Genomic DNA, 16,955 nt, shown 5'->3' with positions numbered 1-16,955 from the left:
GCATTTAAGACTACCAGTGTTATTTTGAAGTTATATAGATTATTCTGTATCTGTGGTATTTCTGTATCTGAATACTACTGTTTTACCTAACTGAAAACTTAAAGCACAGTTAATTTTAGCTGTATCTTGTTATTGTAGCCTATTTGTTGGTGACATAGCTAGTCATTTATCTATTTTTATTTTATTACTGTTTACTTGTCTTTTTCAGTTAAAATTAATTAAATTCAGAGTTTGAAATCAAAGTTCGTTTTAACTATCTCCCTTACAATATAAATATTAATCAAGAACTTTAGAAATTGAAAAATACAAATATGTCACTAGGTGACAAAACATTTAGTTTGGATGATTGTGGATGACTGTGTTTAAAAAATATGTATAAAAATACACTAAAGCCTCCATAACAGCCACCTAAACTGATAAAACGTTTAAATCGGCGTGTAGTCGTGCTGGAGGTCTTCAATCCAATCTGGCAACACAGCGCCGGAGACGCAGCAGGTCACGTGACGCTGCTGCTTGTGACGCAGCGTGAGTTTCTTTCAGTCTGTGTTTAACACACACACACACAAACTCACTCGACTGCACATAAACAATAATGAGGGGCCTTTGTGTTGCGCTCATCCCTGTATCCTCCAGCACTAGCTGACTTGAGTCGTGTTTGTTATTGAGTGTGTGGCGGCTGAAGCGGCGCGGGAGTTGGCGGGTGAGTTTGTGTTTGTGTTTTATTGTTACACATCGAGGTCACAATCCTTCGTTACAGCAGATGAACTGCCCTCTCACGTTAAAAGTGCCTGACTTCTGCTCTCTGAGTGAGGGAGTGTGTGTGCAGTGGCGGCAGGAAACGGGTGGAGATGTAGTTTGTGGTTTTTAAATACCTGATCATATTTCATAACACCAGTATTCATAGAAATGAAAGTTTGTCTCGATTACGTGTGATCAGACTCGCACAACATGTATGTGAGTTACTAGTGCAGAGATCAGTGACACCTTCAGACAATCTGCTTTCAACACTTTCATCTTGAACTTCATTTGTATTGTAGATCACTGGGTTGGTTATTAAGTTATGCATGTTTCCAGACTGTCCATCCAGTCAGTGATCACTAGTTTGTATTAATAATCACAGTTCATAATTGCTGGCAGTGGGTGCATCTGTTCTCTATTCTATTTTTTTAGTGATTGACCCTTATATCAGCATATATGTGGTCACTGAGATCATAGCATTGGTCAGATCGGCCGATAAACCTAACTCTTTAGTTTCCCCGCGTGTCAGATGTTGAAAATCTGTTGTTAATGATAAATCAGTTTGGATGTAATGTACTGTTTATTTAAAATTTTACCAGTGTTTATTTAAATCTGCCATTAGTTTGCTATTATTCAGATGCATTATACCCATTAGTGAATATGTGGTCAGTTTGAGATCACAGCATCAGCCAGGCCTGCGTTTCCCAATTATTATACGATCAACTCAGCCCAGGTTGACCAATAAAACTAACTTTTAGTTTCCCCATATGTAGTGTTGTTAATGTTTTCCCCCATTGGCCGCCCCGATCTTTGGCTTCTACTATCAGGATCTCTCCTTTGACTTATAGTGTAAAAGATTCATGAATGACCATCCATAGACCACGGCCTGTCTGAGGTGAACATGCAGGCCGTGGTGTTTGACTCGAGGAAACCTCCTCAGTTAAAGCTCACAGTCAACGAAACCATGCTCTTTTACATCTCAAACACACTTACATCCTTCACCTTCAAAACAGCTCTGAGTGTTGACAACGAGTCACATCAAAACATTTGATTGGGTTTAACCTCTGATTTGTTTTCTTGGAGTGTTATTATGATTTTCTTACGACTGCAGAAAGAAATAAAACTCTAGCGAAAACTAAATCAAGATGGGAACAAACCCAGTTAATGGCTCTGTTAGGGTGTCCTCCTGGTTTTCTTTACTTTCCCTCCTCCAGGTGGGATTATTGTAAATCTATCCCCGCCGTTCCCTTGTCTCGGTCCCGAGCGTGACCAGGGCTGTGTGTTCAAGCGGCTCTGGTCAGCTGGAGCTGGCACTGCTCTCTCTCGCTGGTTTGGAGACTGTGATGTCAGCCATTTTAGGTTGGACAGCAGAGCGTGTGGTGTGCCGCCATGTTTTCCCCCCTCACTCGTCCATTTTTAACTGAGCCTTAACACCTTAGGCGCTGGTGACATTGAATCTGTGCCACTCTGTGTAGAAACTTATGCTGTATTTGCACAGTTGAAGTTGCATTTTCAGTAATAACCAAGCAGTATATCAAAAAAGCAATGCATAAAACAACCTGATATATATAAAAAACCTAACCTTAATTGGACCAATTTAAAATAATGCATGTAGGGCTGGGTGATATGGCAAAAAAAAATGTAAATCTGATATTTTTAGAATGTTTGACCGATTCTTGATTTTTAACTAGTCAACTTCAAAATGTACCTACAACACGATTCAAGTAAGTTTTTCTCTATTAACCCTCTTGTTAAAGAAAATTTTGTAACACTTTAATATAGGGACCAATCCTCACTATTAACTAGTTGATTATTAGCATGCCTGTTATTATCATATTCTAGTATTTATAAAGCATATGTTCTTTCATGAGCATAGTCTACAACCCTAACTCTGCCCAACACTAAACTTAACAACTACTGCACTAACTATTAATAAAAAGCACATTAGGAGTTTAAGGCAAAAGTCAAGAATTGGACCTTAACATAAAGTGTGTCTGAAAATGTTATTCCAAGTGCAGCGCACATGATGTAAATGTTAAACAAATCACTTATTAAATATCTTTGCAGAAAAGATGCATGCACTACATAAACAAATACATCTTGAACAAACTTGTCTTCAGAAAAAATACAAGTAAAATTGCTTAAAAAAAATCTCAAAAGTCTAGATAATTCAAATTCCAAATGACTGAAGGTATAACAGCAGTTTAGATTATCATTAATTATACATTGCCCAGCCCTAAATGCATGTTAACGTTACTACCAAGAAACACCTTTTGGCACCCACATGCATTGGTGGCTTTGACGAGGGAATGAAGGGACGCCATGTTGAAGAGCTGCACCAATCAAACACAGTGGAACAGGATCAGGGACTGCTCTCACCACTCACAGCGTCTGGGAAAACAAACCAGGACAGGCCATGGACCCGGGTGACCACTGAGCCAATGAGTGCTTCAGTGTGTTAATTCAGTGTGTGTACGTGAAACAGAGTGTGTGTGTGGGTGGGGGTTACACACCAGTGGTGCTGACGCGACTCGTCGTTTCCCTGCAGACTGGGCTGATGAGGGATGATGAGGGAGAGCCAGGGAAGGGAAGGGGACGAGTTTTCACCAAAGCAAACGTCACGGATAGACAATAGAGTCTAACTCCAACTGCACCGTAGCCATGTTTATCGTGTTTACTGGTCGTGTTCTTATAAAACACCACGTGGTTCAGAATTGATCAGTTTAGGCACTATTGTGTCATCATTTATTTACATGTTCTCCAGAGAGACAAAGATGTCCTGTTAGTCCAAAGTGAGGACGGTGTCTACACTGCAAAAAATGATTTTCTTTCTTAGTATATTTGTATTGTTTTCTAGTTTAAATATCTAAAATTGACTGAATCAGGATGCATTTATTTGAGAAGTAAAATGACTCCAGATATTATGTCTTGTTTTCTAAAAAACGAAAAATCTAAATATTGTTAGTTGTTGCTCAAAACAAGCAAAAATATGCCAATGGTGCAAGAAAAATAATCTTGTGTAGCCATTCAATTAAGATTATTTTTCTTACGCTATTGGCAGATATTTTTGCTTGTTATGAGCTTGTTTCTCTCTCTCTCTCTCTCTCTCTCTCTCTCTCTCTATATATATATATATATATATTTATTATTTTCTTAAAATCTTGAGTCATTGTAAATGCATTTTGATTCCAGAATGTGTAGATATTTATACTTGAAAACAAGACAATAATAATTTTGTCAGTGTGTCCGACTGTATAGAGCTCAAGTTTTGATATGGTGAACACTCACTCAAGTATTGCCAAACAAGGGATCCAGGACAGGACTATTTTTTGGCTTGTCAATATAGTGGTTCATCAATGCATGATTTTAAATTACAAATTTGTAACTTTTACATGTGGTCCGCCCCAATCTGAAACATTTTCTAACATTGTATATTTAAAGCGTTTGATCATTTTTATACGAACAGACTGGGAGACAGTTCATATCTTAACGCTCGATGCAGGCGGTTGACCACTCGCTAAACAGCTCATGGTGGAACATTCCAGAGACGAGGAGGAGGAGGAGGAGAAGGAGGAGATGTGGGGGGTAACGGCTCTGGTTGTTGGAAGAGGGTGTGTGTGAGGGGGGTAGGGATGGGTGGGGAATTGGTATCAAGGCAAAAAAATCCTTGCTGAAACACCTCACTGCTTCCTGTGACCGTTAATGGCCCCCAACACATGTGCACACACACATGCTCGCACCTCGGACCAAACTTAAGGACCCAACCCCCACTCGTCTTCTCGTCCTCAGTGTGATGATGTCAGACCCGCCTACCACCAAAACCTTTTGTGTTGGTTATGTGACCCAGGAGCGTTGGCAGGGCCATGCCCCCTTTTGCTGAGCCAAACTGCAAGCTGCAATGATGGGCATTTCCATTTTTTGGGAAAAAGAGGATATCATGGCAGTGTAAATCCTTTCCACATTGAGCGCGAACATCGGACGAAATTTTGCACTGGAATAAAATCTGCAGATTCCTATGGATGCTTCCACATAGACCGCAAACATCCACTGACCAAAAATACGTTTATTTTTTAATCAGTCGGACAAATCTTTTTAGTTTCTCAAAGTGAAAACACGGGCCGTCCAAAAGGTTAACATGGTGGCGCTAAAAGCTCAGAAGACTGTATTGAGAACGAGCATAAAACACTTTCAACCAGCATACAAAGAATATGGATTTCGAGATGTTGTTTTCGTTTGTGTCTAGATTTATATTCATACAATATATTTCTGTAGGCCTATATGTTTAAAGCAGCTCATGGTATTATTATAACAAAGGATGTTTGACAAATGACAAGCAGGTAGCTTTCAGTCCATTATAACATAATGAGTGCATGTCTGCCTATATTATAGAATCGAGATCCATTTTTAGATCACAAGCACTTGAGGATGGTTTAAAGTTTATATTGATACATGGGCTGAGGAGGAAAAATGCATTGCTGGTTGGCGCCACCTAGCATGCATTGAGTAAATTACCAGAAGGCGATTAATCGTTTCGTGCATAAAGTAAAAGTGATTTATATATAGTTTTTGCAAAATAGTGATGATGTTTTTCTGTGGGCGGAGCATATGGTGGTAAAAATTACTATGTCTACAGTCTATTAAAGCCTTGGAATAAAATATATATTTTTTTGTATAAAGTAAATTTGAGTATATATTTCACATTTCTGACTTTATTCTCGCAATTAATCTCTTAGAAGTGTTAGATTATCTCTCACAATTCTGATAAGAAAAATCAACTCGTCACTCCCCCTTTTCCCCTCTGAATAGAATAATGAGTTTGTATCTCACAATTCTGGGCCCGGTTCCCCAAAACGTTCTTATCGCTAAGTAGTTCTTAACCTATTCCTTAACCTCTCTCTTAACCTTATGGCACGATTCCCGACACATTTGCACGCTAAGTATATCTTCTGTAAGTCACACTTTCGTAAGGTTGGTCCGGACCATCCGTAAGCTCTCTATTAGCGTTGTTTGAGCTCAAGACGCTACTGTACAGCAGTCTTTAGAAATCAGCACAGCAAAGTACAAGTCAAACTATGGTATAATGGTAAATTATGTTCGCAATGGATACAGGCCTATTTATGAAGTTGACTTTATGTGGTATCAGAACTAATATGGTGGTAATTAGCCTAGGCTTTTTCGTAATGTAGTTAAAGCGAATTGGCAATCAATATTTTGATAATTAAAATCTGGCAAACAATTTGGCTCTAAATGGCTAAGATCTGTAAATGGGTAATCATGGTTGTGTCCAGTAAGCGACCATACCAGCGATCCAACGTGTCCTTGTATCGAATCAAAGACGGAGCTGGACGTGGAGCCGTTTAGTCAATGTCAATTTTTTTTATTCGGCAAAACTTAAGCCCTTCTGACATTTTGCCTGACGTGGCTATATATATAAAAAAAAATCGCCTGCCAAGACAACTCATTATGGAGCCGCTGGACCTTCTCAGACCTGCGCTTGCCAGGCTAACGTGGCGGAATTTTGCTTTAAGGCCTGAAGCCCAGCGCTAAGTTTTTTTTTGCTACAGAGAGCTTCATTGAGGTCGTGGGAGAGGGCTACGGTCTAAGCAAGACCTCGGTGTGGAAGTGCGTCCACACTGTCACCAACGCCCTGCTTCGCCATGCCGGGAATCCTGGTGGATCGCACACACATCACTATCGCTAATTCATCAGTGATTGATCAGGCGTACATATCGCGAAAGGGATACCTTACCATTAATATAAAAGTGTATTATATAATTTTTATAAGTCGTTAAACCCATGTCAAGAAGCGGCACAAGCGGCACAATGGGATAAGGAGGGTGGATGATTAGCGAGGGATACCCTGTTCGTCTAACTGTCACAACATATCGTGTGAACATATTACTGACCATTTGATAATTAAATTTATAGTCTATATTCTACTAATAACTTAAACTGTTAAAATAAATGTTACTGTATTAATTTGAGGAATGTTTCATTTGCATAGAGCGTGTTGTCTTTCTTAACGCTGTACTGCACCTTCATGTGAAGTGGAAAAACGATTCCTGAGCAATCGATGCCAACTAATTCAGCACCCTCACTTTGGACAGCGCTCTTGTAACGTCGGACGTAAGAGTCAGCGTGCTAAGAGCTTCCTAAGGGACGCTTCGGGGAACACACTTAGGAACATAAACAACTTTAGTAAGATATATCTTTCGAGGTCTTCTTAGCACGCTAAGAGTGAGCGTTATCGGGACACCGGGCCCTGGCTTTTTTCCTCAATTTACAAACTCACTCTTGAGTTAAATTGAGTTTTAAAGTCCGAACTAGGATATTTAAACTTGTTTTTGCTAGGGGAAAAAAAGTCAGAACTGTGAGATAAAATAGATACAGGTAGGTAAATGTTGTCAAATGTTATAGGTTTAAATAGTATTTCATACTGTAACTTTAGGGCTCATACAGTATGTCCTCTAAGAACAGTATATGTGAATATTATGTAGACCTATTGTGTAAATCAAATGTATGCTTTAAAAGTAGAGTAATCATAGCAGGTTTTATCCATAATCTGTCTGTTTTTTGTGTGTTTAGTTTCAAATGGCGTATTTGATGACCATATTCTATACAAATGATTTGTTTTCTGATTCAGTTCAAGTTTATTTTTGTATAGCACTTTTTTACCATATAAATCATTGCAAAGCAACTTTTACAGAAAATGTAAGTTTCTACAATATTTAGTAGAAATGGATTCTGACATCCAAAGGTACAAGAGTAAATTTTTTATTTTATTCCGTTGGTTTTACCCATCTTTCTCGACCTGGTTATGTGCATTTCTGCTACCATAAGTAATGTATCTGTGTTGTCTACTCCAAATAGGTCTTTATGGCTTGCAAAATTCCGATGTAGTCAGAATATATGATTACTCTTTAATGGCCATCCGGTGAATAATACTTTAGGATCCTGATGTTGTAATTATAGCATCCACCAGCAGGGACTAACTAGACCCATGTTATCAGACCAAACCTTTCCTGTGTCCCTCTGTGACATGGTAGAATTGGAGAAAGCTGTATTGCTCTTTTCAGCTTGGTTAATGTGGTCAATATGGTATTTTATTATCGGAAATGTGTTCTTGTTGTCATCATTGTGGTCCTTTCTTGTCATATGTTTTGCCTTTTGTGGCCCCCAATCCCTTTCGTTTGAAGGGTTAACTTGCAACTAAGAAATTGTCCTGCCCTGTTCCTGTGTATGTTTGCCTGCTGCAGTCTAAGATAAGTGAATTGAAAGTGACCTATATTTCTGGTAGGCCATGGCAGTCAGTTATTTGAATCAGAAATTAACTCCAGTGCTTTTCCCCGTGTTGTTTAGTGAATACACTGTTGAACATTTGGATGTGTGCATGTTTTCTCACATTTGTGGTTTGAAAATCCATCAGGCTTGATTGATCGTATGCCATTCACTTAAAACAACAAAAGTTACACTCTTTCTGAGAGGGCATGGGGTGCTCCTTAAACAGAATGAGAGGCTTTAAAAGCCTCTTTGAAAGTAGCTCACTCAGAGACCGACATAAAAGCAGCTCTTCTCTTTTGTATTGTAAGTGAAAAGACGTTTAATGATAGAACGTCAATAGGTAGTTTTTGTTATTTTAGTGTAGTAACTAAATTGATCTTGATTCCTGTGGTTCTTAAAATCTGTTGTTTTTTTTTCTTTACAGACACTCTGACGTCTGAAACCATTAAGGACATTAAATACTGATGATAATGTCCATCAAAAAGTTCTCAGTTGATGTTCAATAAGATTGGATAATCATCATTAATCAGGACTCTCACTGAAGACTACGTAGACAGGACCATGGCTAGCAAAAGGAAGTCCACCGTTCCGTGCATGATTCCTGTAAAAGCCATACATCTGCAGGATGACTTTGAGCTGGACAGACTGTCCCCTTCAACCAAGGACATTGACTTTTCGGTTACAGAGGAAGCGAGTGGAAAAAGCAGTCAAAGTTTGGATGAGTCCTCTGGGCAAGAAGCAGGTGATACCTATAAAGATGGCGGTATTTACACTTGTAGGCCATGTAACTTTGAGACCCAGGACCTAAATCTTTTCCTTGATCATGTCTACAGCGGGCACCCAGATTTCCGCATTGACCCTTGTTTTCTTTGCGTGGATTGCGGGATTAATGCAGCAAAATTTGAGGGCTTAGCACTGCACAATGCCCGTGTCCATCCTAGTACAATAACCACCACACTTCAGCTCAAAAAGAAGGACAATAGAATCATAGTAGAGCAGAGTCTTTGTGTGGAACCTTGTGAAAGCACTAGCTCTAAAGAATATGAGATCTCCATCACCAAGACACCAATCATGAAAATGCTGAAGGGTAAATCCGAACCCAAAAGGATTGTAGTTTCCCACCCTGCAACGGATGACCCTCCCCCCGTTATTACCAAAGTGGTGGAGAAAAATGACACCCCTGCAGTTACTGTCACTCATGTACCCACTATTGTACACAATGGAGCAGCCAGCAAAGTCACCCTGCCGTCGGCCATACAGATCGTTAATGGCTCTGGGGCTTTGCCCATGCTGAAGACAGCTGTTACACAAGTCATATCCGTCGTGCAGAACAGAAGTCTCAATCAACAATCTGCTCCAATCACGGTCTCCTCATCCCACTCCTCTTTGGCATCCTCATCATCACGTACTAAGACTCTTCCAAAAGTAATGGTCCCCCTGAGCAGCATTCCTACTTACAATGCATCCATGGACAATAGCAGTTTCTTAAAGACATCCTTTAGCAAGTTCCCTTATCCAACCAAGGCTGAGCTTTGCTACCTTACTGTAGTCACCAAGTATCCCGAGGAGCAGATCAAGATCTGGTTCACAGCACAGAGGCTGAAACAAGGAATCAGCTGGTCACCAGAGGAAATAGAAGATGCCCGCAGAAAAATGTTCAATACAATCATACAGGCAGCACCATCAAACAGCCAACAGCAGAGGCACACCACTACTCAGCCAACTATCACAGTACTGGGCACAACCGGCATCCCTCATATCTTACAAGGTAGCCTGGTTGGCCAAGGAGGGGTGATTGTCACCCAGCCGATGATGGCTAATGGAATTCAGGTCAGCAGTGCCCCTGTTGCATTAGCAGTTACACCTAAACCTCAGGCTGCTGCAAAGCCGATGATGCAGGCCAGACCCGCCGCAGCCCTGGTAGCTGATAAAGGAACCAGCATGGTTTTAGGCACTGTTGGTAGCAGCAGTAGTGGAAATTGCAGTAGTAGCAGCAGCAATGCTAGCAGCAGTTCAAGCAGTATTAGCAGTACTAGCAGCTTATGTAGCCAGGCTAGCGTAATCAGTATTGGTAGCAGCAGCACTGCTAAGTCAAATAGCAACAGCAAAGTTAAGGTCAATAAACCGGGTACTAATGCCACTTGCATTCAAAGCAACGGTAACATTGTGAAAGGTGAGGGTACAGGCAATTCTGAGGCTAAAAGCAACAACAAGGATATTGTTTCAGCTGCCAGTACCACTCCAGCCACGACCTCTGCATCTACAACTACAACAGATACCGCCGAACCAAGTAAGTCAGACTCTCCTATCTCTATGAACTCTCATATATTCTCCACCACCAACTTCCTGGACCCCAGCTTTAACAAAACTAAAAAGTCCCAGGAACAGCTGGCAGCCTTAAAGGAGAGCTTCCTTGTTAGCCAGTTTCCTAATCAAGAGGAAGTAGACCGACTTATAAGCCTAACTGGTCTGTCTGTACGTGAAGTGCGGAAATGGTTCAGCGACCGCCGCTACCACTTCCGGAATCTGAAGGGTTCAAGGTCAAGTGGTGGAGGTCAGACTGTTACAGCTAGTGGTGGCATTTCCCAACTGGATACTCTTGCTGTAGACCTGTCCGAAAACAGTACAACCCCAGAGAGGCCCAAAACCCCCCAGCAGTCACCTCTCAGCCCCTCACAGACATCATCCCCACCAACTCCAACACGGCGTCCTCCACGACCCCCGTCGCCAGATTTCACGGCCATACGGTACAAAGAGCGAGAGCCCCATCAGGTCCGTGCTTTGGAGGCCAGCTTTGCACAGGACCCAGATCCATCTAGTGAAGAAGTTGACCGGTTAAGAGCAGAAACAAAGATGACTCGCCGTGAGATCCACGGTTGGTTTTCTGAGCGACGGAGGAGGGTAGCAGCAGAGAAGAAGAAAGAAGAAGCTGAGAGGGCAGAAAGGGAAGATGATCTGGTGGGAGAAGCAGAGGAGCATCGAATAAACAAGGAAAAAAACTGCAGTGAGGAGACCCTTGTAGCTGAAGAGTCCTGCCAGGAAACACAAGAAGACTTAGAGGATAAACAGAAGGATGAAAGTGGTACTGAGCCGAAAGTTAATCCTATCAAAATCAATCTCAAAATGCTGAAAGTTACTGAATCTAATGGAAAAGGTGAGCCAGAGGGCAGTCAACTGAATGAGGCTACCAAGGTGGCACAATCTGTCTCTCAGACAGCTGTTCCTCAGACCTCCCCATACCGAGGAAAGAAGACGCCGGAACAGCTCCATCTGCTGAAGCAAGTCTTTGCACGCACCCACTGGCCCAGTAGTCCCCAGTACAATGAGCTGATAACTAAAACGGGCTTACCGCGACCAGAGGTAGTACGCTGGTTTGGAGATTGCCGCTATGTCCTGAAGAACGGTCAGCTCAAGTGGCTTGAGAGTTACCAGACCATGGTAGATGAGGAAGACTTCCAGAAAGCCAACATTAGCATCCTAAAGGAGCACCTAGACAAGCATGGTAAACTAGATGAGACCAAGTTGGATGAGATTGTCAAATCAAGTGGGTTAGGTGAGGAAACAATCCGGCGGTGGTTTGTAAATAAGACACCAATTTTATTGGTGGAAAGGAACTCTGAGAGCACAGGAGGTGTGACGACTGAACCATCATCTGCAAGCCCAACTGAAGCTGCTCCAGCGTCCCAACATCCAGACCATGAAGATGTAAAGGTGGAGCAGTCAGGAAGCAGCCTAATCTCTAAGGATCAAACCACGAAGTCAATAGTTGAGATATCAACAAATACTAAACAGGGTGATTAATGTTCAGCCTTTTCAGCCATTTACTTTATATCTTATTTGAAGATAGCATTATTCTTTAGATTGTTTTTGTGTTTAATACTTGCTTCTTTTCGCAGAGTCTGACTGAAGAGGAGAGTGGATGTATGAATGAATGTGAAGCGATATCAGACCATGGGGTTACAGCGCACGTGGCCTTTAATTGAAGGCTTTTTTTTTTTTTAAACAAACGACAGATAATACTTTTAACAGGAGCACTAAATAACATATCTGCAAAAACAAACATACAAAAAAAACTGTTCCCCCAATGAATATTGCCTTTTTCTCCAAGTGTCCCACTGTTCAAGACATGGTTCTGGATTATAAACGGTCAGGATGCACCCCTTCTACAGCCAGCTATTTTTTCTATTTGGATAGGATAGAGGGGAAAACAGACCTTGTCTTTGTGAAGTGATAAACCCCAGTTGAAGTCCGTGGAGAAGATTTTCTTGGATGTGTATTTTTCTTCTGGGGAGGAATTACCATTTTTAGGGGACTTATGGTGGTTCAAAGCGCAAACTGCACAGCTCTCATTGAGCCCTTTTGTATTTCTTTAAATATGACTGACATAATTGCACCTCAGAGAGGTCGAGTTGTATGCTGTAGGTGAGCATCAATACCACAGCACTTTATTCCCCCTCAAATGTCATGGAAAGTAAAAGAATCATGATTTGTGTAAAAACAGATTCACCAGTGTGAACGCTTAGGCTTGTATGATTTTTACAAATATTATTTGCAGAATAAATTTAATATAAAAAAAAGTCCATCACGTTTTCATTGTTGAATAAGTACTTTATTCTCAGGCTTGATTATGTTACATATGAAAAGCAAAATTAAAACATATACTTTCTCCAATATAGCATAGGCACATTACAGAAAAGGCTTGGTTTTGTAAATAAGAACATTAACAAAACGCTGATGCAACAAAGCATAGAAAATGGCATATATATGTCCAACAGGGAATCTTTCGTTGATGTATACATACACCAAGGCACATGAAAGATGATGCAAGAAAACAGCAGAAACTAATTAACAGACTGGAGAAGGGCTACAGAAGTACAAGGAAAGGGAATAACACTGAGAACAAATTTGAGGGAATGTTGGCTAATTAGGAATAAATGTAAGGGAAACTGAGCAAGTTCCCTCTGAAGGACTTTGGCCTCGTCTTTTCCTCTCAAAGCTCAGGAAGTGATTATGGTCCCCATGTCTTTCTGTAGTATTTATAGATTTCATAATGCAATTTGGTATATACTAGAAAAAGAGAGGAACTACAGAATTTATGCATGCATCCAAAGGTGCAAACTGGTTGCTTGAATTGCACACATCCCTCCATGTAAAAATGCCCTTTGTTTACCATTTTCAAGTTAGTTAGCATTTCTGTATATGCCCAGTCTGGGGAAATTGAGGAGTAAATTCTTGAGCATCTTTCAGACTCTGAGCTGTCATGCACAGAACCAAATAAATACGGTGACAATACTGCCATAACATGAGCAGCCACAAGGCAAATAAAGAGGGGGAAAACGGCAAACAAGTCCTCCATGGTCACCCTGCTCCATAAAAACACACCTGGACCCCATGGTCAAACGGAGAGCAAGGTAAAGCATCAGCGATGGAAAAACAAATGTAACAGCAATGGCTTCTCTCATATGGCTGTTAGACACTAAATGATTCCCAGATCTAAATGGCACGTTTATATGTGCAGTTCAGTAACAACTCAACCTCTACTGGCTAAACGGGAGAACTGCATGAAATTTATCAGAGCTATAATAAATATGGCCTTGTTTTACTGTACATCAGCTGTGAATATGAGATTTAGCAGTCTTAGCCTGTTTATCAATCAGTGACCGTCTGTATTACGGCAATACTATGGCATAACACAAAACCAAATGACAGCTTGGCACAAGGTATACATCTAAAAGACTGACCAAAATGCCCTTACTCCTGTCCACAGAAGAAGAAAGAAATACAACGTATCCATAATATTTTCATAATTATTTTGACGTTCAGGGTGTTCTACTATCCAAATAAACTGAGACAGTTATTTTGGTCCCAATTTTTTTTGTATAAACCACCTGCACAGTCTACCTTTGGCTTTCTTTAAACAGACATCATGGTTAACGCTACTAAATCATACATAAAGTGTCCTCCCAGGAACTAGACTTCTCAATTGCTAAAATATGGAGAAACTGTGTATGATAAATCACAGAAATTGTGTTCTGAAAAGAGATGGTCTGTAAGTCCTGTAAACTAAATACACAACGTCTCTGATGCTCCCGTAGCCTGAAAACCCCACCTGAGCTGTTTGTGAATTAAAGTCCACCCGTGCAGACTGGCAAAACAAAACAAGGAGAGTGATATTGCTCTCTGGTCACTTAATAACATCCTAACTTAATAAAAAAAATAAAGGTTGTTAAATGTAGAAGAATATCTTCCTGACGCTCAGACAGCGCCTGCTTCAATAAGACCTCCCATACTCACCTTCCTGTCTAAGAAAACAAAACACAAACCTCAAGAGCATCCTGGGACGTGTCTTACGGTTTAGTCCATCCACTCGGACAGAGGAAAGAGAACGCGCAAGAATGAGAGAAACACAATTTTAAAAGGCCAAGCCCTCATGTTCAAACAAACTCTTGATAAAAACAATAACATTATCAAACCGATGTTTAAATAATAAAAATAAATCAATATGAAATAAATGGAGTGAGAGGCTCTTTGAGAGCAGATCAGCTGCAACGCTTTTCTATCCGACAGCAAAATGGAGCGCGCACGCACATTTATATATTTAACGTATGTATATATATATATATATAAGCCAGAAAGATAGAGTAAAGAAAAAGTATTATTACTCCATAAATGTTAACCTGGAACCGGTTTCAAAGTGATGAATGATACAGCCCACATTGGTCTCGCGCTGCACCAGAACACCCCCGTCCCGTCCGCCGCAGGTTCAGATTGTAGCTAAGCAGATAATTGTTTGTTTCTGTCCGTGAGCCGCAGTTCGTTCATGCCCCGCGCGGACTGGAGTGGGAGAGAGTCGCAGAGAGGGGGAGATCTGTCCGAAAGCGCTGGCGATGACGATTTCCACAGAAGCGGGTTTCACGGCGGTCCTTGACATCATCAGCTCTGTGGGACCCTTGTCGCTGGCCTTGCGTCCGCTCCGTCTGTCCATCGCACGCTCAGCCGATCGGGTTACGCTCTGTTGTCGGCGCTGACGCGAGCCCTGCGGAGCCTGCGAGAGAAAAGACACATCACACACATAATTGAGCCTGACTTCTGATCATCAGCGTTAGATGTGAGATGAGAAGCAGCCACTCAGATAGGAAGAGACCATCTTTAACTTGCTGAATTATACCAGCCACATATGTAACGATTACCAGTTTGACAATAAATCACGCTAAAATTAACCACGGTTGGGATTACTTTTTCATATTTTAAGTATCATTAAACCCTGGACAGCTGAGGATAAACAAATACGGTCCAGCATAAAGCACTGTTTTCAGTAACAGTCTGACTTGAACGCAGCACAAAAAGTTATTTCGTTTTGTGTGAAAAATGGCGGAAAGTTGGGAGGTTTTAAAAGAGTGCTAAGGTAATTATACAAATTGATATATGAATGAATTAATTATATGAATGTGCCAGTTTGTTTTCATCTTCGCTCCATGTAATACCTAATAAAGCAGTGTTTTATTCGCACTGCTGAACCGCTGTGATCCTGCTGCTCCATGAGCGCCACCTGCTGTCAGAGAGCAAGTCATTTTATTTGCTGATTTTAAATATAAAACTAGGTGAAATGATTTGTGTTGGCACTTTTTGAAAATTCCCAGCACATTTTAACAATACCGTGATATTACTGGTCACTATAATCATAAGAGATTTTCATACCGTTACATCTCTAGTCGTAACACTGATTTCAGATTCATCAGCATTAAATGTCAAACAGTAATGGCAATGTCAGGTACTTAGTTTCTTAAGTATTGACTGACAGCTCTCACGTCGAGAGAAATCAGGAGTGAGTGCAGAGGCATTGTGTGCGCTGTGTGAACATGATGCTACTGAAGCATTAGACTAAACGTTAAAATGCATTTACTCATCTCACCGACACAAAAACTCATTCAGTATTCCTCAAAATAAATAAAAACGGTGAAAAGCAAACTCAAAATATGATGAAAATCTGCAATAATTTTAAATATCATCCTTTTTTTTATTCCATTTTATTTATTCTTGTATTATTGATGCAATCCATAACAGCAGCGCAGCTTGAGCTGGACCCTTTACTATACGACGTGAATTTACATTTCCTTCAGCCTGAGGCATATTCACTTTTGGTGTGAAAGGGCTTTTACGTTAGACAACAATGGAACTTTTTATATTAAAACAAACATCAAGCCCAGGCCAGATGAGAAAAAGTAACACTAAAGTCATTTGTTTTTGTTTTTATGAATGCACGATGTTCATTCTATTCAGGAGCAGTTTCTACATTTCATTAACATTTCCTGTTAGTTTTGTGTATTCACCATGATAACTGTTGTTTCCATAACTGTTATTTTCACTTTGTGTTAATTTGTACTATTAAATAACAGTGGTGGCTCATACCAACTTAATTGTACAAACTAGTTTGGGCCTTGCCTTATAGGATGTCTATTCCTGGGTATTAGTCATATTCTTACAATTTACGTGTATTTTAGGAAAAGGGGTACATTACTTTACAAAATCTGTTGACACACACACACACACACACACACACACACACACACACACACACACACACACACACACACACAGACCATGGGAAAATGTGGGTCTCATGGCCAAACCAGTTAAGAAGCACTGATCTATTGCATACTAACGTTATGTAAGGATGTGACTGGAGTACCAAAATCACAGAGCTCATTCAGACATTCACATCGCTGTAATCAGATGCATAACTGCTGCTTTCACACCGCTTTCAGTTTTTGTCGTGTTTTTCGTTATTGAGAGGAAAGTGCACAGCATATATTTACATATTCACCCAAATGCTGCTCAGCAATTTCAGGTTGGGCTGTGTTTGAATTGAAGCGCCGTCTTCTCTTGATTTGCATCAGGAAGACTGAATTATAGTCTTGCTCTACAGCACCACATTA

The 16,955-nt window shown here is 40.6% G+C and overlaps 2 protein-coding genes across 3 annotated transcripts in view; one reads left to right on the top strand and one right to left on the bottom strand.

Annotated features, from left to right (window-relative positions):
- Positions 1-508: 508 nt before the first annotated feature.
- Positions 509-12,016, top strand: zhx3b (zinc fingers and homeoboxes 3b). The gene is made up of 3 exons (XM_026199207.1): positions 509-700; positions 8,444-11,812; positions 11,916-12,016. The coding sequence occupies exons 2-3, from the start codon at positions 8,581-8,583 to the stop codon at positions 11,924-11,926; spliced, it is 3,243 nt and encodes a 1,080-aa protein (XP_026054992.1). The 5' UTR covers positions 509-700; positions 8,444-8,580; the 3' UTR covers positions 11,927-12,016.
- Positions 12,017-12,606: 590 nt separating this feature from the next.
- Positions 12,607-16,955, bottom strand: part of plcg1 (phospholipase C, gamma 1) — a 45,141-nt gene continuing 40,792 nt past the window's right edge. For both annotated transcript variants that reach the window (XM_026199205.1, XM_026199206.1), the window contains exon 33: positions 12,607-15,064. In XM_026199205.1, coding sequence (XP_026054990.1) covers positions 15,025-15,064 — 40 coding nt within the window. In that variant the 3' untranslated portion in view covers positions 12,607-15,024. The remainder of the gene's footprint in view (positions 15,065-16,955) is intronic.

This window comes from Carassius auratus, chromosome 23 (assembly GCF_003368295.1).
Source record: "Carassius auratus strain Wakin chromosome 23, ASM336829v1, whole genome shotgun sequence".
NCBI classification, from domain to species: domain Eukaryota; kingdom Metazoa; phylum Chordata; class Actinopteri; order Cypriniformes; family Cyprinidae; genus Carassius; species Carassius auratus.
This window is presented reverse-complemented; position numbering and strand designations above follow the sequence as displayed.